We start from the raw sequence: 23642 nt of genomic DNA, 5'->3' as shown, positions 1-23642 counted from the left end.
CCTCTGTCTTTGGACACTTGCGCTGATTCTCTCCAGTCCAGAGGCAGTGAAAGCAGACCTTGCAGAAGGGCAAACTAAGGTCTGTAAACGAATCCACGACGAAGAGTCTCCGGGTATTCTTCTGTGTGAGACGTTACTGGGGTTTGTTGTTCCTTTCTCCATCATGGCAATGTCTTACTTCTGCCTCCACAAGAAGGTCAAGGAGACCCCCCTCTTCAGCAACCCTAGACTGGGAAAATTAGTGATTGCAATCCTTGTAACTTTTTTCATATTGTGGTTCCCTTTTCATGTGATGAACCTTGTGAAAGCTCTGGGACTTGCTTTGAGATCAAGCAGCCCAATAAAATCACAACGTCTTATGAGAGTTTGGGAATCAGCTGGCATTACAAAGTCACTAACGATACTAAACAGCTGTGTAAACCCTCTATTATATGCTTGGTCATTTCGACGACGTTCCCAAAACCCAGAAAGGGGCAACTTTCTTACAAGACTAAAATGCATTCTGTACTAAATAGTAGCAGATTCATGTAATAACATATTCATGAAGCTGCATTCTTCGGAGTGTGTGTAGTTTTGTGCTTATCTTGAACATACATATACCACAAATATTGTGTGCACTTCTGTTTTTTTGTGTCTCACTGTAGGTAAGAAGAAACTAGGTGGGGATTATCATATCACAAGTTCTGGTGAATTTCGCAGGATGTGACACCCATCTTGCTACATTTTACCAGAACCTTTGGCAATTCATATCCCCAAATAGTTTCTTCCTCTGATAGCTGTGGTCACATGGGTTTGGATGTATATACATGTACCTCGTCCCTCAGTTCCATCTTCTGTCTATGACTATGTTTATATTGATGACAAATAAGTCAGTAATGGATAATAAATTCTAACAAAATATTAATAAAGTGTTAAGCACATTATGATTAATAAGGAGTGCTACTTAATGAACTGTTACAGAGGAGATCAATACATCATCAAGACGAGCAAGCACATACAGTAGTTCACACCAGTTTGTACACACACACACACACACACACACACACACACACACACACACACACACACACACACACACACACACACACACACACACACACACACACACACACACACACACACACACACAAAGGCACACACACACACACACACACACAGACACACCCTGTGGTTTCCTTTCATATTCTCAGAGCTGCAACAACATCCCCCACAGCCTGATGTGTGAAGAAATGCTCACCACTTTTCTCACACAGTCAAAACAAGGTGAAGGTTTGTCCTTCGTCCTTATGTGTAGCTGTTAGTAAGTTTTAATCAGACTGCTTTTTAAAAACCAGCTACTTTTAGTATTCTATTGTTCTAAATTAGTGTTTCTCAACTGGTGTGGTACTTTAAGCAGCTAAAAATTCTTGAACTTCTTTTTACGATCCTTACAAATATTTGACAATAGTAATAGCAGACATATTTTTGAAATAAACAGATTCAAGCTTTCTAGTGGTGTCACATATATTTCTTAGACAAAAAACTTGTAGAGTGTCAGGCATGTGTTTGCAACACACAAGAAATTCCCACCTCAGGGACCCCTCGACTGTTAAGGTCAACAACGTGCATGTTATCTAATGCCCAATTACTGAGCAAAGCTAAGTTACCTTGTAAACTGAGTTGTTAAAGGGCTTAACCATCTTCTATGAAATGCCGTTGTCAGTCAGACCACTATTTCATCTGACTTTCCTCTGACATGAAATGAAACTGAGCCAATGACAGAGCTCGACTGTTTGTGGCGTAAACCTGCCCCAATGAGCAATTGGATACTTCACATTCATTGGCATTGACTGAAGCTCAATTATTAATGTATGAAAACTGCAAGACAACAGGAACTATTAGACACAAGACGCAAACCACCTACGGTATATCAGATAGACTCTGTAAAACCTAACCTGCAGAAAATAAAACACTGCCAATTGATGCTTCATGCTTATCACAAATCTGTCACACGTGACCGTGACTGAGAAAGGGGTTGGATGACTCACCCCTCTGGGCAGACACATCCTGGGATGCAGGGCTCGTGTACGGAGCAGGTCAGGTTCAGCAGGTGGGATTCACACGTCTCCTCGCAAGCTACACCTTTGCTCTCTCTGGCCGAGTTGCCCATTCCCTCGCCGCACTCATGGTACCACTGACCAGGAGGGCACGTCTTGTCTGCATTATGAGGACCGAACGACATATATTACTAAGATATTACCACACCAAAGGGTCCCACAATATCCCAAAAGATTGATTAGTGTAGGCCAGCAATGGACCTAATGTGTTAAATGAGACTTACTGATGAATGCTACTTGAGGTGTTATCTTTCCATCTTGACACATCCTGCAAGGAAGAAGCATAAAAACACGTAGAATGCTGTTAGCTGTGTGCGGACAACATGTTATATGGGTCAATCATGATTGTGTTTGACTAGTAGGAAAATAATCGGTAGATCTTACTGTACACCAGATGAAGTCATGATCACATCCCCTGGTGCAAAATCGGCCCCTAAAAAAGTACAATGGCACTCATTCCTGTTGAGAGACATGAAACCATGAATGATCAGTGAATCTGCAGTACTTGTATTTAACCTACGTAGTTTGTGATTTTTGCAATGTAAGCATTGGGCAAAAGTCCAATAGTGATTAATTATATTATACGGAGGTAGAGTATGAAATGTTTTTTTAGTAGTTTACATTTAAAATTCATGCTGCCCATGTGCCCTGCACAAATCTTTTTCAGGAGTATTTTCCACCATCATCAATTTCTGAGCTTTCATTACAACATTTATCATACATAAATGGTGGATCTTCTTCGTGTCCGCCATTTTGAATTTCTAGCAATAGCCCTCTTTAACTGCAAAACTTAATGTACTTTGGTCAAACCATTAAATATTATTTTATTACTAAGTAATATTGATGAAAAGATCAAATTTGGGTACGGGCAGCATAGTTGCAATGAACCACATAGTTAGAATGCCTACCCAGGCCACCATTCTACATACTCTACCTTAAATGTACATATATTTCTCAAACTGCACACAGATAAACGAGACTGAATCCAGATGAAATGACAATAGAAAAAAAGTTCATTCGAACGGTTTTGAAATGTTGTTTAGCAAACTCAAAAAGCCCTTGTAGCCCATATAGGTTTAACCAACACATCAGCTTCTGTACTACAACTTCTTTTTCAGCGGTTATCAGATATCTGTGTCGTTCACAGGCTCAGCGCGGCCATGAATGGCCGGCTTCAGCACAAATTCCAGGTTGTAACTCTAGCACGGGGTAAGTATGGCACAAAGGTGGTGTGTGGTGCTAAGACCAGAAGGACATTGAAGGAAAATTAACCAGCTTGTCTTCCGGGGTCGAAACGAGCTCGGGAGGGCAGGCAAAGTGCACATCTATAGAGCAATTATAGGGTATAAGGTGTTTGTGAATTACATTATCACATAACTTGACCGGAGCCTGAACTGAAACACTGACTTTCACATCAAAACGGCTCCCATGACCCCATGAACGAATGCCTGGTACCCCATGCTCTGTTACCACAACACACCACTGTAAGGTGGCCCTTATCTTTCTCACTACGCTCAATAACATAGCCTCCTCGTGCAGATAGGACCACTGCCACTATGGGCCTCCGCACACCGGCTCCGACAGCACTGCAGAGCACTTTTGCTTCCGACACAATTCCGACCTCCAAACCCAATTTCACATGAACATAGCATGGATAGTCAATGGGCACCTCCGACAAAATAGAACTCGTCTCTAATCGCTAGCCGACATCCGCGAATGTCCGCGGACATCGGCGCCAGTGTGCAGGGTTCTATTGAAAACAATGGAATCAAACCTTTGCGAGTCTTATGTAACAGATTAAGACTTGTTCGTCACCATTTTGCCCAAAGAGGTTAAATGGTTTTAGTTAGACACCCAAAGTGCTCATATCAGGATCTGGGACACAATGAAAGTACCTATCCACACAGCTGCTTGTGCGTGTGCTGTAGAACTTTCCGGGAGGGCATACGCAGCCCTCCTCACAATCTTCGCCACACAGCTGCTGGGGAGAGGAGAGAAACTGGCATCGACGTTGGCACGCTGAGACGCACACGCCATACTCCATCGTCTCTGGGCAAGTAATGGCTGAAGAAAGGAATAAAAATAGAATGATGAGACACCTCCACAGGTCCTTCTGGGTAATTATGGAAATGGGAGGTGCTCTCAAGTAAACATCTAATGTCCCTTTTCCACTGCCGGTTTTCCGGTAGGCCTACAGCTTGACACAGCGTGACTCGGTTGCTTCACGATTGAGCTGTGTCGTGCCTATTTAAAAAGCAAAAAGTGGCGTCCGAGTCGTGCTATGTCGAGCTGTATGCCTACCAGAAAACTGGCAGTGGAAAAGAGGCATAAGTTCAACATCTTTTTGACATACAATCAGGCCAAGAGCGACAAGACACTCACCACACTCGGACACCTCAGACCTGAAGTCGATGATGATGGAGAATCGGCGGCACTGGCGGGCGTAGTGTGCCAGGGCAGAGCAGAGGCAGGGCTGGCCGCACTTGCAGGTGTCCGCCCGGCACTGCTGGTAGAAGGGCACGGGGCTCAGGTACGCGTGGCAGGGGGCGAAGAGGGCCAGGTTGAGCAGGTTGCACATCTGACCTGCGTAGGAAGCTGAGCGGGTGGAGGAAGGAGTGAGGAGAGTGTTACTTTATTTTAATACCACTCTGCACATTCTCTCTCTTTCTATCTATTGGGAGGGAAAGTGGAAAACAGCGATCCTAGCGGTTACGTTCCAAACACCAGGGTGATCCTATTGAAACTCCCATAGACAAGTTTTTAAAAAAAATCCCACAAAGATATGACTTGGAACTATAACACCAGACACATTTTTCAGCGTACACAATAGCATGAACTACTACCTGTGAAAATCTCAAGTCATTTTTTTGCCCTTTTAAGAAAAATAGAAATTGTGCCAATCTGGTCGGAAACGGACTACAGCTCCCAGCATGCTGTGCTTCGCGCCTCGTTGACAACACAGAGAAACAAATGAACGCGAACGAACGCAAGTTCTTCGCATATCTTCACATTCTTGTAATCCTATGAGTTCCACATTGTCTTCTTATTACACATATATACACGCGATCATTTTGGTATGGTTTTAAATTCTCTAGTAGATATGATGGCTTCTGTGGTGACGAGTAACCACCTCTCTGGCTCATGTTTGGCTATGCTAATTTGGCTATGCTAATTACATGGAGTAAACAAGCCACACATGCCAGTCAGTGTAGTTCTGTATTAGCTTTTTAAAGAATATTAAAATCAGCTCAGATCAGTGAAAAACCGAACATTTTACCACCTGGTTCGATAAAACGGGCCAACATGCCCATAATATGACTGCCACTACTTCTACTTCGTCGTCAGGGCCGAGATGTAATTTTTCAAAGAAAAAAAACATTCATTTGTTGCAGGGGGTTGGAACGTTGCCAGCAGGGGGCGATGAGATTACTTTCCCTCCCTATATATATATATATATATCCATCTCTCTCCATCTCTCTCTCTCCCTCAACACAAATTGAATAATCTATCCATATGTGTATCAGGTAGAAGTGGCTCTCCTGTGTGCCGTATCCATACCAGCCACGGTCTGGCTCTGCCCCCTTTCTTGCCTCATTGGAATAGGCTACACTGTATAGTTGTAGAGCTCTGTCACAGGTCTGTCGTAGACTTCACACCCCCACACTCTTCCTATGCCTATTATTCTTCCAGATTTCCAGGAAAGCATCTCCTTGTATTCTCTCCGCTGGGCTAAACGCCTTAGAACAGTGCTTCACAGGCGCGGAGTGGCCATCGGGAGATCGGGGACTTGTCCCGGTGGGCTGCGGCCGCGGCCGCGAAATATATCACAGCGGCCGCATAATGTTCTCAGCCGGCCCCATAGTGTTTTTCCACATTATATTCCCAGCCGGCCTCAAAGTGTTCCAACATGATAGCGTAGATTAACTAACTACAATTCAATTCTCCATTAAGAGAAATTGATTCACCACTATATATACTGTCTACCCGACCGCAATACCTCAGTGACGGTGTCAAACAGTAAATTGGCCACACCCCTTCTCTACTGATAATGTTCATACACCGTAGATCGCGGAAGTTTACTAGATCTTAGTAACATCGTTTCGTTTTCAGTATTTCAAGAACCAGTGATATTTAGATTGGTTACCAAGGAATGGAAATATTAGTAAGTTGTGATTTATTTTCCGATTTCCACATGACTGTTACAGTTTACAGTCTGCCACTCCAGATTCACTTGTTCTGTGGTTATTGACTTGGGTTACGAACAGACTCCACCAAGTGGTAAGGAGGTGAACTGCAGCTAAGCAGGAAAACACGTTGTACATGTTTTGATGGCATTGGTTTGTTATAACTAGCGGTAGGCCTATATCTCCTTACAGTCGAAATAATGTTATATCATACATATATTTATATGTGGCACATTTAGGATGTAGCCTATGTAATGTCTGAAGAAATGGAACAAAATAATTACCACACAAGATTCTGATGTGAGCAGTGCTGGGTGTGTAGCCTAAACTGTGGATTAAAATGTAATTGCAAGAAACAAAGACATTTGCTGCGACGAAGACAGCGTTTTAAGGTAGGCCTACACCATTTGGTTATTAATTTTGTTGACTTATGGTTGTGCTTTGAAGTAGCCTAGGTTTGGCTTAGTTGCTGCATGGTGGTTTTATTGCACAATGTAGACAGACTTTTTGTAAGCTATAGCCTACTCTTCTAAAAATCACCACACTCAAAACTTTGTGCCCGTGCTCATCCTGTCTTCCTTAAACGATATTTCAATAGGCCTACAAACTGTCAAAATGACAGTGGAGTGCACATTTTCATGGAACAGTAGCGTGATGTAGCCTAACCTGCAATGTTCTATGGTGAATGCTTTGGACTGTGATGATGGCTGTGTAGGCCTATTTCATCAAGTGTAGGCTACAAGTCTCCACTTCAGGTTGATATTTTGACAACACTAATGTCCACATGTAGTAGACCTACGACTGCAGATTTCGTGTTTTTTGTATTTTTGGTTAGGGAACCATGTTGTTTGCGTTGTTGTTGTTGTTGGTTTTTTTTTGGTGTTGGTGGAGGGGTAAAAAGGGCCGCTAAGGGAAAAATTCTCCCGGTGGGAATACTCTTCCCACTCCGCCCCTGGTGCTTCATATCAACATTCCCCTGAGGCCACGTCATAGTCGCCTAGGGGATTTTTTCGACCAAGAGCGTAATCTTACACAACTTTTCTCCAAAATCACTTTTTATAGCGTATTTTTGTGAAATTAATTAACCGAAATATATGTTTACACTATTTTACTATTCATTCGTCCACAGTAGTCTTTAACCTGAATGTTGGCCTTTAACATGTTGTAGAGCCAAGTGGAATACAACATAGCAGAGTTGAAGAGCAGAAGTAAGTAGACAGAAGCTGAGCCACCCAAGCTACCTGCTACAGACTGGAACCCACAACTAAGTTTGCAGGATCAAGTTTCAATGAGTTACATCAGGCACTACAGAGTGCAAGGTGGTACCCACAAGGGAGCAGTACCATGGTCAGGGTAACTCAGTCGTGGAGGAGGATGGGGTGAGCACTGGTTAATTACTCCCCCCACGAACCTGGTGGGTCGGGAGTCAAACTGGCAACCTTTGGCAGCCTGACGGCATAACCACTTACTCATGCCTGCCCAGGTCATTAGGTTTCAAAGGCTAAAGATCCTCAAAATATATTTTGTGGCATATCAATAAAAAAAATGTTTTCATTCTAAAATAAGTAAACAAAAAATAGAAAACTCTTACATAAGTACTGTGTGTCATTGATTACCACTTCCTAATTTGAATAGGACTCCGAAAGGGGTAACACTTTAGAATAAGGTAGAATAAGGTAATAATAAGCGTTTATAGTCACTAGTAAGCAGGTAGTAATACCATTACAAGTGCCCAATAATATGCTTATTAACTTTGTTAACATGCTTATTAACGTTGTTATGTCATGAAAATCGGTACACATGGCAGCCATCTTGAAAATTTAGTTTTTTTCACGAAGCCTCCATATCTAGTATTAGTCAGCATATCAAGATGGATATGTGTACCGATTTAAATAATAAGACTAAGAAAATAAACCACTACAAACACATAATAATCAGTATTAATAAAGTTAGTAAGCATGTTATTGGGCACTTGTAAGGGTATTACTACCTGCTTACTAGTGACTATAAACGCTTATTAGAAGAACCTTATTCTAAAGCGTTACCCTGAAAGGTTTAGCTTTTCTCCCCTTTTACTGGTATACTATGTAGTACTGTATCTTGAGCATAAGGAAAACTTGTCACTTGTCAAAACTACTCAGCTGTCACTATGGTTAAATAGTTTCAACAGGACTGCAGTTGGTACAATATGTATGTTTCCTGTAATCTGTGAGGTACCGTAGATAACGCCCATAGAGGGAGACACTGGCGCCAGCCCAAGAGGCTTACCTGTCTGCTGATGGGTATCGCACGGGTCCAGCTGTGGCAGGCTCATGCTGGGCATACACGCGGAGGGCACGCGCCAAGCATTCCCAAACATATGGGGAGTACTCTCTATCATACCTGACGGAGCCCTAGTGAAACACACAAATCACACAAATCAGCCATTAAATACTGCATACATAACAAATATAAATGTATGAGGTATATAGTTATACAGCTTTGTAAGCATCTGAGGGCTACAAAGAAAACAAATGTGAATAAATAAATGAATTCTATAAATACTAAATTAATTCTAAATAATTAAATAGGATATGACATTGCATTTTTAAACCACTACATCTTACCTAGCAGACCTACACTCAGTGATTTGTATAGATTATTAGTAGTCCAATAAATGCACAGCAATTAGACTCCATACTCAATCACTGTGTAGACTGTGTCTAACTTCTACTTCACTTCCTAAGCTGTCATCTGACACCACACAAACATTCGAAAGGCTCATTAATTACTTCTCCAACACACACCAATGAGCAAATCTACAGATTGACTTGGCCAATCATCAATGGCACCACGAGTGTGGGTTGGCAAATGAGAGCTTTTTGGAAGACGGCTGCCTGTCCGTGTTCATTTACATGGTGCTTTCTCTCTCTCTCTCTCTCTCTCTCTCTCTCTCTCTCTCTCTCTCTCTCTCTCTCTCTCTCTGTCTCATTCTGACCTAACGAACGACCGACCAACCGACTGCCCTCACTCCCTTTGCTCTGACACTGCTCTCGTTTCTCCCACTGGAGTGAAACGTAGTATCCTTTCAGCCTAAAGTGGTGGTGCAGGGTGCCAGGAAGAGACTGCGGTTACAGGGGGGGAGGGCCGCAGCACTTGGGGCTGGGGCTGGAAGAGAGGTCAGCGGAGGCAGACTTACAGGAAGTCATCCTGAATGTTCCCATTGAAGGTTCCACACAGGCCCACCGTGTCCTCCTTCCACAGCTCCGAGACCTGCAGGTAGAGGCGGAACTCGCGCCAGTTATACTGCAGACGCAGCCCCTGCACGGTCTTCACCTGCAGGAACATGCTGGAGAGCTCCTGGATATGGAACACCTCTAGGGACAAACAGAGCAAAAGCCAGGGAGGGGGAGAGGAGCGGAGACATGGGTTTGACTTAAAAGATAGATACCAGTGGGTCTCCATCAAGTCATACTTCACCACCATCTCAATCAAGTCATACTTGAAATTAGCCAATACGTGCAGTACAAGAAAGTACATGGTTATAGTTTTACATATCAAAAAAAGCATAATTTAATGGCAACTTTGGGTGTAAATTGAAAAGTGACATGTTTGAACTTCATGCCGAATTTTGAGGTTCATATTTGGAGCCATCTTGAAGCAGTCATGTGCCATCTTGCCCTTTTCCTCTAAAACTAGCTGAGTTTGTGTAGTAAAGTTGGCTAAATCAGGACTGAACCTCACTAAGCATATAAACTCGCCATGACTGCTTAATGTGCCCATTTTTGTTTTAAGCACTGAAATTTGCTAACCTGCGATTCTGATTGGACCGACCATGAAATATCTGATGCCGTTCGGGCTCGTCTAAGATTTCCAGACCCTCGTGCGAGCTCGCGAAGTTTAACAAAGATGCACGAAGCACGAAGGGTCTGCGTGAGAGCCAGGCTAGACATTTCCCTTGAAGTTCAATTGATTTGGACCATCTGGTATGACCTCACACATTCAAGAATTTTGTCCGCAAACATTACATTTTCCAGCATGGCAACTAGAAAGAGATATTTGCCCACAGTGAGGAGAAGAGCAAGCTTGTGAAAAGGAACAGGGCTTTTTTGTGCAAGCGGAGCATAATACAGCATTTGAGCATTCAAGTCTGCGGGTATTGTGCCTTTGCTCAAGTGGCAAGCTGAGCAGCTGTCATTCAATCCACATCAAGCCTCCCTGGACCCCCCATTCCCCATCTCCCCATCCCCATCCCAGTTCAGCATGGGCACCAATCAGCATACAATATTTAGGCTTCCCCCTACTTGAACGTGCAGTTACCGTCTGAATAGGGCAGGGAGATTCGGTACTGGCTAGACACGAAGACCTCGCCAATGTGGTTCATTGTGATCTCCGTCCTTGGATCCTCGTCAACAACCAGGTTAACTGATTGGATGCAGGCCCCGTCCAGATTCTGCCATAGAGAGAGAGAAGAAGAGGACAAAAAGATAGTTTCGATAAAGCAGCAAAGACGGAATGAAAACAGCATTTGTATGATCACAGGCTTTTCATAAAAGCAGACAATGCTAATAGACTCGGGTTTGAATGGATCACGCTGTAGCTGTGCTCCCAGCATCCTGGGTTTCAGAGTCCTTGAGGAAAACAAACATCTTCAAGTGTGTCTTCTTAGGAATATTGTTGTCTTGTTTTCTCCTTGATGTGTGTGTAGGAGACTGTTTTGTGTGTGTGTGTGTGTGTGTGTGTGTGTGTGTGTGTGTGTGTGTGTGTGTGTGTGTGTGTGTGTGTGTGTGTGTGTGTGTGTGTGTGTGTGTGTGTGCGTGCGTGTGTGTGTGTGTGTGTGTGTGTGGACAATTTTCTAATAATTATGTCCTTCAGTGAGCGCACTCATGTGTGAACATCCATAAGTGCATGTCTGCACCGTATGTAACATGTGTGCGCCCATGTGTGCGTGTGTGTGTGTGTGAGAATGTGTCTGTCTGCCCTGTCGGTGCAGCAATTTCGGGCACGCCTCTGTCTGCTCTTAAAGCAGAGGCGAGGAGCGAGGAACCTTTTCGCCCCCGACAGAAAGCGATCCGGCCCGCATGAATCGCCTCATTCATGGGAGTCAGAGGCCGGGGCCCGATCCCGAGCAGGTGCCCCCATCTCTCCGCGGCCGCTCCACGGGCTCTGTCAACGGGACGCTTTGCAAGAGCTCCCTGCCTTTTGTCCCCCAGCACCCTCTTCATCTCTTCCCAACTACAAAGACGTCCACTCCATCCGTCACTCAGGATCCAGATAAGGTAATCCAGGGGAATTGGCTGCGGCAATACAGGGCCAGCCCCTGATATCGTATACTGAGCCCACTTGCCCGCCCGCTCGCTCGACGATGAGTTGTGGCATCACTGGCAGCCGGGCGATGGGAAAACCAACGATGGTGCTTTGAGGATGAAGAGGGGTCCGCCTGGTCTCAGGTTTTTTTTTTGTCATCGTCATCACTTTTCATGTTTTGCTTTTTTTTGTAAGCTATCATGAAGCTTGAGAGTTTGATCTTGACACAAACACAGCCCCACCCTACAGTTCCAGAGACAACTCCAGAGATATACAGTGTTCCATCAATGCCCATGTTTCAGAACTCGCATCCTTTGTGATCCTTTGTGATCCTAGCCACGTAACACACACTGCTCCACCAGTGGAGTGTTAAGTCGGTAATACATTCCAACTTGGTCGTTGCCATGCCGGTTACAACAGACTTCAAAGGGGCCATGTCGTAACGCATTAAAAAGTACATTTTTAGACAACAATCCTGTGCAGAAGACTCTTCTACATAGTGTAACAAACAGAAGAATTATGTTTTGACTAAAGACTCAAAAGACAACATACTTACTGGTCCACAAGGAGCATTTTGAATGGTGACAGTGAATTTCCCCGAACTGCGGCTTTTGGCCAAGACATACTGGCAAGTGGCTGCAAATGTGTAGACACGTCCATCAAAGGACTGGAAATACATATCACCAGTGACTGAGCACTCCCCTGCGTGGCAAAGAGGAGAGGAAAAAAACAGACCAGATGTGATGGAACCACTCAACGAGAACCGTTTCTGAGCAATTTCAAGAGGATTTTCTCAAACTTTTCTAGAACAACAAGCCATGGCGGCACATTCAGACCTGGACAGGTGTAGTCGGTGCAGTTCCACACTCCCCCCAGGCAGGTGCTGAAAGCCAATGAAACAGGAGAGGTCACAGGTGGCCAGTGCACACATGACTGCCCTGCCTGTGTAAAAAGACTTTGCAGATAGGCGAGCAGTGGGGCTCGCCTTTTGCCGTTGTTGGACTGTCCACAGAAGTCAATTATGATCTCATGATCAGTCACGATACAGTACGGGAGGAATGCCGTGTCTGCCATATTAACCCTATGTGAATGCGAACGTACTGAGTGATGTTTAAGGCATTGCTGATGGACGGGTCCCTTCAACACCCCAGTGATCTAAGATTATCGCGTGAGATACAGTAGAATGGGCGTTTTCAAGAGGGTTTTATATGGTTAAGTACACATCACTCCCACCTTTAACTAACACAACACCAAAACGTTAGACTCTAATTTGGACTGTCCTGTCCACAGAAGTCAATTATGATCAGTGGCGATACAGCTTGGGGAGGAATGCTGTCTGGGATATTAACCTTGTGTGTGAAGGTGAAGGTGAAAGTACTGAGTGATTCTGAAGGTAATGCTGATGGATGGAGCCCCTTAACAACTCACTGATCTGAGATTGCTGTGCGAGATAGTGTGGGTGTTAGACTATACAGTAAGGAACATCAAACACATCCCCTCCCTAGAACCCAGTCTAGAACCCACCCAAAAAAATAACTCTGGACTTTGATGAAACATTTCCTTAATTGCCTACTGTAAATCTCATGACACAAAGCAAATGACAAACATGAATCATTTTGGAGTGACACATTTCTCAACATCTCCCTGGATCACCGCCGTTCTAATGAACACATTCTCAGCAGTAACCATTGGGCCAGCAGCACCCTTCAATGTTCCATTACCCCCACAGTGTTGCCCCAAGCTCTCTCTGCATGCGGTGTGCCCTTCAGGCCGCTCGCTCACCAGTTATTGCACTCCTCCTGGACCACTTCGCCTGATGGGTAGAGCATGCCATGGAGCTCGCAGGGGCAGTCCGAGGCCTTGACACAGCTCCCGTCCTCGAAGATCAAATCTGCAAACGCAGGAGGGGGCACATGGGACAACTCGGTCACCACAAGCAGGGGGACAAAGGGCCCCGTTCAAAAGTCACCGGTGACTCAAGCTCAACAGCACAGCAGTAGTCAAAGGAGACTCTTGGAACGCCTGGTGCTTTCTTAATATGGCATCGGACCGTTCGGCAGGTCAAATGAGATAAGAGGGGAGAGGCAAATAAAAAAGCAGTGACAACAAACAGCGGCTGCCAGCAGTGAAACGGGGGCCTTTTGTGCTGGCTCTGTGGTGTGTATGAAAAGTGGTCCCACTCCCTGCTTTACATGACGGACGACGGAGAGTCTATTTTTGATTCAGCAGCTGATCAACATGAAATCTTTGATCGCTACTCGCAGACTTGAAATGGCACTCCCTCGGGGAGGTCATTAAAGCATTTGGTTCACTTTTGTGCTGCGCTAAGCCTCTTTCTCTGCCCTCTAGGGTACAGTAAGAAGAGCATTTTAGTCAGAGGTCCTTGCTAAAAGGAAACACGTTTCATTACACAGGCATACCGTCAGGGCAGAAGCACCTGTCTAATAGCCACTTAAATTACAGTAAGTTCAGAGGCTGACATTCCGGGTTCAGAAAGTCAAAACCCTACCACAAATTTGCTCGAGCTAATTCAGTGAACCAGCTGATCCAATTACCATATATCCCTTTGGCCAGGTTGATGAGTTAATTAGTGAAATCACCCGTGTTGAGCACAGGCAGAAGGAACAAAAATCTGGCAGGACTTATACTGTTTCAATCCAGTTTGTCCGCCCCTGAACCTAACCTAACCAAACAGTGAGGTTCGGGTTAGTCAAGGTAGGCTAAGTTGTAGTAGGTTACAGTAACTTACAAGAAAAGTCACAGCAAGTTGGAGAAATACACTATGCCTTCGTACCATCAGGACAGTAACAGCCATCCAGACATTGAAGTTTGCTGTCGATGCACATCCTCTCCACGTTACAAGACACCGGGCAGCATGTGATGCATTCGTTGTAAACAAGCTCAGTCGGGCAGGAGACAGCTAGGGCAACCACAGAGAAGAATATCACGCACACATTCACATTTATCACTTAAAACAAGCCTACTGTACTGTTAAGTGAAAAGTCCTTAAACAAAAAGCTTTGTAGCTATGTAAAACTATAAAAATCAGAAGCTTGTATTAGGCGTCTCAGGGAGTCCAAATGTAAGATTTACGGGAAAAAAAAGAATTTAAATGACATTTCTAACATTTTGGTGGGAAAAAGGTCTTTAAATGAGGTTAACGGTAGCATGTGTGATGGCAGGGAAGGAGGTTTGGTTTACCACATGCTTGAATGTGAGATCTCCAGTCGTGGAGCGCGTGGCCTGCGTGGGCACAGGCCCTGGCGTACTCAGTGAATACTTGGCATACTGCATCACCACTGGGACCGGACCTGCAACAGCAGAATCAAGACCAAGACAAAATGCCCCCTGTTCAAGGAAACATCCTCAGGGCCCGGGCGAGGGGGGCAATTACCCAGCAGAGTCTTTGTCAACTCAATGTTTCTCTATGCTCCCCTCCTGCCCCAACACCCCCCACCCCCCCACCCCAACAAAAAACCCAAAGGATTTAAAAAGACTTCTGAGTTCCTCTGAACTTTCTCAGGCATACGATACATTCAGAATATCACAGATTTTATTTGTATCAGGTTCAGTTGGTTCATTGCACCGTAAATCATCTATGGCCGGTATTTTGTAGGGTACTCACAGGCAAAGATCGTTGGAGCAACTGGCCATGTAGGAAAATGGACTAACGAATTCATGACATGAAGAGAAGGGACTTTTCAGCAGTGCTCCACAGACTTCTTCAACTTTCTGCAAGGGCGAAACAGATGGAACAAGAGATAGTCTACAGTATTACGGGTTACAAAGCGGATTCCAAAAAAGTTGGGACACTTGGTATTTTGTGAATAAAATCAAAATGCTGGCATTTTCAAAACATTCAATATGTTAATAAGGTAGAGCATTGTGTACAGACAACATATCAGTTGTTAAAGCCAAGCAGAATGATTGTTTTGGGGTAATTTTGTGATCATTTAAAATGTCACCCTTGCAACAAATTCCAAAAAAGTTGGGACAGGGCCAATAAAATGCTTTTTATGTTGGATAAAACTAAACACAACACAAAGGGAGGAGACTTAACATTTAAATACTTTGACTGATGGCATGATTTTATTTAAAAAACAGATATTTTGATGTGCTAGACATGATTTCAGCAGCTCAACTGATAGGTGTGTTCTTCGACTTGTTTACCTTCTTGTTATGTTTAATACGTGGCATATCCTCACTGCAAGAAAACAATTTTGTCACCTGTTTACTCTTATGATGGAACCACACTGTTGGAACATAGTAGAGATTGAAATTTTCCATCATTGTGGGGCAATATCTAAAGACTGTGCTCCAAAATATAATACCTTGGTAGCTATGTATGCTGTTTAAAGTCTGAATATATCATTCAGCCCTCATTTTAATGCTCTACATGAGTAAGAAGACCATAACCAAGGCATCTCTGCACCCCTTTACCATCATATATGCAGTCTTTCAGACTGACCACTAAATCAAGCTGAAGTATTCATTTTCTTCATAACCTGGAGGGTGCATGACTCCATGATTTTAAAAAAGAATGAAATATTTTCCATTCTGTAATCAGAAGACAGTTTCACGTGTCTCCTAGGTCCATCTAGAATGAGCTTTGCCACTTGCAGCACTGTCTAATGTCTGCATCATGTGCCTTAATCAAGTGTTGTGTTTATGGTCATTTTTTCAACAGCTGTCATTGTTGGAGTGTCATAGTTTGCTTATTGATTATGGGTATGTCATGATCTCATAACTCGTGCAATGATTTCACAGAACTCTACATTACAGAAATAGGCCTTATATGCCTGCAATTTTGAGAATTCAATGTTTATGTGTAATAGATCAGTAATTAGTCTCTCAAAATCTTCGCTTCTGAGTGCCACAGCCTCTCTGTGATGGTATTTTATCTGTGCATTCATGTTGGCAGTCAATATAGTTCCTTTCAAAATATTTCTCCTTGTGTTATTTTTAGAATTATTCAACTATTACAACATTTTTTGGCCCTGTCCCAACTTTTTTGAGATTTGTTGCATGGGTCGAATTTTAAATGACCACATATTTCCCTCAAAACAATGCTTTTGCCTCATTTTAACTGTTCCTATGTTGACCTTGTGCCATTGTGCATCTTATGCATGGATTGAATGTTTTGAAAATGCCAGCATTTTTATTTTATTCACAAAATACGAAGTGTCCCAACTTTTTTGGAATCCGCTTTGTACATTAAATAAACAGAAACACAAGAATCCACCATGTTGTGAATAACAGTGTCTTTTTGTATGGGCACATTTCAATTTATTTACATGATATCCGGTGGGTATGATGTTGCTATTTCTTTGGTTATTAAAAAAAACAATTTTATATTATTACACACTCTTTGATGATGACGTCATCTAGCTTTTGTCGGACACATAATAGTATAATATAACCACTGAATGTGTACACCTCCTCACTGTTACACAAGTAGTCAAATTAGGAGGTTTTTCTTGCAGCATTCATTTAATACTTTCAAATTCAACACGCTCAGTGTTGGTTGTGCTCTCTAAGCACTGGATTAATACAGCAAACTTTACTGTGTAAAATACCTAAATGAATACCTCTAACTAATGGAATAAAACAGTGGTGTAGTCTACTTTTTTATGGTGGGTATACTGTATATTGGAGCATTTTTTAAGTGGGTATACTGTATATATTTGTGCTATTCAAAACAATGGATCAATCAATTTTAAGTGGGTATACTGAAATCCCTGAAATTTAGAAGTGGGTATACTCCGTATACCCGCGTTCTACGTAGACTACACCACTGGAATAAAATGATAAGACGTTGAGGTACTCTACCAGTAGTGTGTGGGCATCCTGAGCGCTACATGGGGAGGGGAAGAGAGAGGGCACCAGTGCGCAGACGGCCTGGTGGGGCTCCTCTTCTGTCCAGCTGTTCCCAAAGATGGCCACATCTGCAGTGATGACCCCTGTTGAAGACGTGTAGGTTGTGGAACATTTGGGACGTTGCCGTTTGAAGTCACAACAGGTACAGTACAAATGGTAAAATACCAAATTAAAAGCAGATGATGACCGCTCTGTATTCAGATAATCCTATAAAGTAGAAACAGGATATAGACTGAGGTGTACATCACAAGTCCAGAAAATAAAGGCCTTGGTTCCCAGGCGGTTCACTGACCAATCCTAATTCACATACATGTACCTCTTCTGCATGGTAGATCAGCCAATTGGTAAGACTACAAAATCAAGTAGAACTTAAACCTTCTGAAGCCAGTTTGTCCACCTCTAACCAGTGGGAAAAGTTTGTTATATTAGAGGCACTTTCCAGCAAATCTGATATCGATGATGTCTGTCACAACAAAAACCTCCATCCATACCATAGCTGGTCTTCAGATCATCTTGGACGTCTGCGTTGAAGTTTCCACACAGCCCACAGGTCCTGCCCACGTACTCCGGGCTCATCTTGATGTAAACGGAGCTGTGCTGGCCGTCCCAAGCCAGGGTGAACCCATGATGCTGGGTGACCAGGATGTACTGAGAAATCCGCTCAAGCTCAATGTCGTGGATGTTATATGGGAGCTGAACACTATATAAGAACATTAAAGGAGCGCAATGTAAGATTCTTGGCTCACTGGCACTTTTTCATTGTTACTATTCAGGGGTGTCGTACAGAGGGTTGAAGTGTGACTGAGGGCCCCATATATATAAGGGGGGGGGCACACAGTCTGATTTATGCAGATTTATTCGGGTGGGGGGGTTGGGGGGGCTACTGGAGCTGATTGAACATAGGGCTGACAATTTGCTGCTACGCCAATATTGTTAAAGGGACACTGTGCAGGAAATGGTCAAAAAAGGTACTGCAACTATGTTGCTCATTGAAACTGAGCTGCCTATTGCCAAATTTGACCTTAACATGACAGTCTACTAAGTAATAAGCAAATGTTTTCTAGTATGGTCTAAGTACAGTCATTTTTGCAGCTAAAAATGGTTATTTTTGGAAATTGAAAATGGCGGACCATGAAGAAGATCCCCCTTTTCATGTATGAAAAGTGCAATTTTTCCAGTCATAATGATACTTAGAATTTGATGCTGGTGGTAAGTATTCATAAAAAAGGTAACATAAGTCAATGGGTAACATGAATTCTGGAAATAAACAACTAAAAATCTAAGACAGTGTCCCTTTAAGGGCAAATATTAAAGACCAAATTTGTTTACTTTTTTCTATTGCTTCTACTTCTACTTTATATGCCCCTGATCTAAAAGTTTACCACACAAATGGAGACACTGTAAATGGGCTGTAAAGAGGGAATATTAGTCACCTTTGGCCTTTGACGATAACGTTGAAGTTTTGCAACCTGATCTCTCCTTCCCATGGCAGAAAGAGACTGATGGAGCGGGAACAAGTAGATGGAGAAGTGCTACAGACCGGGTCATTATGGATCTACACAGCAAAATGACATCAGCAAAAATGAGCTAGGAGTAAGTGGATCTGAACAGAAAAGCAGTCATATGTGTAGCTTATGGTCTGTGGTAAACTATGGACTGTAACAGAAAAAAAAAAATGCAAAACATTTTTCGCCCGTTTGACCAGGTATTCCAGGATCTTGCGGTGTGCTTTCATGAGGAATTGACTCATGACGGATTTTAGGCATCTCTGATTATTAGTTATTTTCTGGTATGCCGAATTCATTTCAGCAGCTCTGGCTGAGTTATTTCACTCACAAAAGATTGCCTGTGTGAGAAAATATTCAGTGCCGAATACAGGCTTTATTAAAGATTGTTTTCATGATGTTTTAGTCAAAGAATGTTCTCGGTGGGCAAGCGCAGGGCCCAGTCTCAAAGCTGGCACTGCCAGGCTAATACACTGCCGCTAGCCATCCCTTTGATTCATTGACAAATAATATTAGCACTTAGACTAATAACCGCAATAAACTGCTCACTTAAGCAGTTCCTCCTCTTGTTTCCCAAGGAGCAAGTCTCTGGGAACAAAGTTAAACCTGTCTTGGATGACAGAAGATGTGGACCCAACAGGTAATTGGTGCATTAAACTGTAATTGACAAAAATGACTGTAATGATGAGATCCCCTTCCCTATTCTACATTGACAAAATGTCTGATGAGACAGGCCGCACACCGAAAAGAAACAATCTTACAAAACTTCAAAAGAATGATATGGGGAAAGTAATTGCTAGCATGAGCTTGACTAAGATGCCCTGGATGAATCAGAAATGATTACTATACCTGTATAAACTGATGATAAAAAATATCCTTAAGCGACAGAAAACCCATTTTGTGTCATGAACGTGTACATGTGTGATTCAGTTATAAGTAAGGGTTAACGTTCGGCGAGAAGGTCGCTACCGTGGAATAGCAGCACGACAGAGAGAATCTTTAGACCCCGACGCGGAGCGGAGGGGTCTTGTTCTCTCTGAAGTGCTGCTATTCCACAAAGCGACCGACTCGCCGAAAGTTAACCCGCTTATTATATGGATATACTTAAATGATTTACACATGCGGGGACATTTCTTTAGACCTATTTAATGTTAAGATTGTTGCTGCGCAAAACAAAACAGAGCCGTTGTGGAACACCGCTAGGCAACAGCTAGGTAGGCTAGCCAGGACAGGTGTTGTCTATCACAGCAGCTGATTAGAGTGACAAAAGACGTACCGGACCCCCTGCGGAGTGATATGAAACATTCGCTTTAGCCACTGACTTGTATACAAGCCAGTGGCTTTAGCAGTGAACGTCTTGTTGCCATTGACAGCGGTAGCCAGGACAACGGGTGCTGTCTATCACAGCCATTGAGAGTAACTGTCAATGATCACAGCAGCTGATTAGAGTCTTGTTGAAAAGTCGCTTTAGCAGTGAAAAGTCTTGTTGCCATTGACAGCGGTCTGTTATAGACCAACCCGTCCGTTATCGAAAAATAACAGACGTCCGAACGTTGGGGAGCCCCGTTGAAATGAATGGAGCATTCGACAGATGACGTCACAACCATATAATAATGGTACATAACACCATCTTCTAATCTAAGGCTTGACCTGTTGAGGATAGCCTTGGTCATACACAGTGCAATTTTAATGTTATTTCAACACTTGCAATGCATGCTAGTATTGCTCCTAACTTGTTGAATTAATTGCTAAATGTACTGGTGTAGGCTACTTACCTGGATGAGAACACTGGAGTGTGTGGTGTCCTCGCAGTCCCTCACTAGAGTGTAAGTGCACTTGCCAGGGAAGTAGTAATACAGCCCGTCAAAGGTCTCGAAGTTGTACTGCCCCCATGACCGGCATGTCATCTCTCGCTCAAAACCTGTGTTTGGAACTGCAGACAGAAGAGAACACATATCAGTGGTGTGGTCTACTTTTTTATGGTGGGTATACTGTATATTTGAGCTTTTTTTGAAGTGGGTATACTGTACATATTTGTGCTATTCGAAACATTGGATCAATCAATTTTAAATGGGTATACTGAAATCCCTGAAATTTAGAAGTGGGTATACTCCGTATACCCGCGTTCTACGTAGACTACACCACTGACACATATGTACAGTAGCTCAAAGCTATGAAGGCTCAAGACACAAGATTCACATGTGTCCAGGTACAGGACATGGCAACGTGTAGAGTGAATAAAGATGGGCCTGATTTTCACCAAAATAAGACTTAAGTAACGTAAAAGTATTTTTGCACCTTTTTGACATCGTCGGCCAGTGCCTTGATATAAACTGCAGTTGCAGGACTCTGGATGAACACAGTGGCCTCCATTTAGACATGGGAAATTGCAGGCACCTGCCAGACATCAGAGATGACAACAACAACGATTAAAAAGGAGAAAATGAAACAGTTTGAGAAACTGACAAAAAAACAAACAAAAATGTTTTCGTAGTATATTGCATCTACAAATTGCCTTGCAGATCTTTTGATCCAGACATATCATTGAAATGAATACTGTCTACAACATTTACTCTCCTAACATTTCAACACTGGCATTTACTGTGCATCATCAAATGGCATTTACGGAAACCCAATTTCCATCATTCACCTTCATTCTAACAGGAGTTAAAACATACGCCTCTCTTAAAACATGTGCAATATGACGTCACTTTCTCCTCTCAGTCTAGCTCTAATACCTCCCCCATCCCTCTCTGAGTGGTCTTTGTTCCACACGGCTGGCCTGTGACATGCATGGTCGCCGGCAGTAGCTCAGGGCCCCCACTCCAGCTGGAAGGGGGCCGGGTGGCTAATCGTGGCCCCTTATCAGTGGGGGTTTACAACATATGGCCAGCAAGAGGGGAGGAGAGCCAGACCAGCCGCACAGCCGCGTCTCAGGTGGCTGAGCTGCCAAGCTGGGGCAGGTATGTACAACAGCACAGACAGACAGGTAAAGAAAGAAAGGGGGGAAGGTATGGACGACATCACAGGCAGGTAAAAATGAGACGGAGAGAGAGAGAGAGAGAGAGAGAGAGAGAGAGAGAGAGAGAGAGAGAGTCTCTCCTCCACTGACACGTATGGCCAAAGGGATCAAGGGCCTCACTTCGGGCCCCTCTCATGTCTCACTAGGGCCAAGGCAGACGGCCACAGAGGGGTCAATTGTTGTGTCAGCCAAGTTAAGGTGATAGGACAGGCCCCAGACACACTAAAGCAGAGGTTTAACCTTTGGGTGCAAATATGTTTCAGATGGCAAAACACAGATAAAGTACTTAAATGGTGGTGTGGCAAAATAGTACAGGTGTGTTGTTACTTGTCATTTTAAGATTTCTCAATCTCGTCCCCAAAGGTGTCATAATTGAGCCTGTCTGTTATGTCATCCTGTGTTTGCAACCACAGGGCCTGACAACTGTTTTCAAAACTGCAAAAAGTATAACAGGTAATAACAGGTACCATGTCTTAACAGATTAATAGTCCACATTTCTTTTCTTCAAATCATGTCCTGATCTATTTCCTTCAAAATCACATATTGATCCATTTTCGATTGATCTATTTCGGTACATTTTCCATCGGTACTGAAAATATCGACTTTAATTTTACAAAAAATACGAAGTGCCTTCTGTCGCCTGAGCGTCCTTTGATGCTTTTCGTCTCCAAACACAAAGAGTGTATAGATAGACATACTGTGTACAGGTATGGACATATGGTACCTGTAGACATACCTACACAGACAAACCTGTCTAGAGACATACCTGTAGCTGCGGCTCTGCGTGGTAATGGCTTTAGATCTTCTTCTACAGCTGAAGATGCATTAAATGTAAGTGCTTTCTGAAACTGGGAAAACAGAGAAGACCATCATTAACCCCTTAAGACACGGCATTATAAATTAGCTGTTACCAGAATGGCAATGACCAAGTCGTAATGTATTACTAAAAGCCCCGTCCACTGTCATAGTAGTGTAGTACTATAGTAGTTAGCTTTCAATGTCTATTACAGCGTGCCACAGGAGGTACGGCGTGCATTAAGGGGCTACATTGTTGAAATGAACCTGCGAAGCTGAGATAATCAAAATCTGTTATGCCAATATGGATCATGTTAAAGGGTTTTATTGCTTAAGATATAAAAGCCATCACCTGTCTACATCAGTTAATAAAAATATGTTATGATGATCTTTTCGGGATTTGATAGGGAAAGGGAAACCATTATCACCCTGATTTAAGCTTTTAAATCCGAGCTCTCACATGACAGAGTAATAAAACATTCATTACAGAGAGAATCTGAGGCAGATTTTGATAATGGACTTAAGATTCATTTCAAATCACAATTTCTCGCCGAAAGTTGTATCCAGAACTGAGATGAGCGTCTATCAAGAACAGTGTTTGTTATCACATACAAAGACTGGGGTAATTCTGTGGCGTTCTGAAATTGACCTTTTGCCAGCCCTTTGACAAAACATTCAATCCCCTCTTTTTCCCCAACTGTCTTGCCAGATCAGGCAGAGCAGGTATATTTCATTAGCTTCTGCAGCTGATAACAGGTAAGATGTACCGTATTAGTCTACCAAACCTGGACCAAGTCCAGATCGCTTCACCACCACAACACTCCTTGCAAATAAGGACACTTTATACTCAGTGCCTTCAAACCTTCTATTTCACCTG

The 23642-nt window shown here is 43.2% G+C and overlaps 1 protein-coding gene across 1 annotated transcript in view; it reads right to left on the bottom strand.

Moving 5' to 3' along the window:
• Positions 1 to 23642, bottom strand: part of otog (otogelin) — a 70384-nt gene that overhangs the window by 42555 nt on the left and 4187 nt on the right. Inside the window, exons 4-23 of the mRNA XM_063188275.1 lie at positions 22737 to 22818; positions 21247 to 21345; positions 20724 to 20881; positions 18877 to 18998; positions 17935 to 18143; positions 17396 to 17526; positions 15192 to 15298; positions 14768 to 14877; positions 14361 to 14486; positions 13349 to 13457; positions 12403 to 12449; positions 12123 to 12268; positions 10580 to 10712; positions 9459 to 9636; positions 8549 to 8673; positions 4479 to 4691; positions 3992 to 4160; positions 2481 to 2555; positions 2321 to 2364; positions 2028 to 2196 (exon numbers count right to left, since the gene is read on the bottom strand). Coding sequence (XP_063044345.1) covers positions 2028 to 2196; positions 2321 to 2364; positions 2481 to 2555; positions 3992 to 4160; positions 4479 to 4691; positions 8549 to 8673; positions 9459 to 9636; positions 10580 to 10712; positions 12123 to 12268; positions 12403 to 12449; positions 13349 to 13457; positions 14361 to 14486; positions 14768 to 14877; positions 15192 to 15298; positions 17396 to 17526; positions 17935 to 18143; positions 18877 to 18998; positions 20724 to 20881; positions 21247 to 21345; positions 22737 to 22818 — 2552 coding nt within the window. The remainder of the gene's footprint in view (positions 1 to 2027; positions 2197 to 2320; positions 2365 to 2480; positions 2556 to 3991; positions 4161 to 4478; positions 4692 to 8548; positions 8674 to 9458; positions 9637 to 10579; positions 10713 to 12122; positions 12269 to 12402; positions 12450 to 13348; positions 13458 to 14360; positions 14487 to 14767; positions 14878 to 15191; positions 15299 to 17395; positions 17527 to 17934; positions 18144 to 18876; positions 18999 to 20723; positions 20882 to 21246; positions 21346 to 22736; positions 22819 to 23642) is intronic.

The sequence above is a fragment of the Engraulis encrasicolus genome, chromosome 22, assembly GCF_034702125.1.
Source record: "Engraulis encrasicolus isolate BLACKSEA-1 chromosome 22, IST_EnEncr_1.0, whole genome shotgun sequence".
Classification (NCBI taxonomy): Eukaryota; Metazoa; Chordata; class Actinopteri; order Clupeiformes; family Engraulidae; genus Engraulis; species Engraulis encrasicolus.
This window is presented reverse-complemented; position numbering and strand designations above follow the sequence as displayed.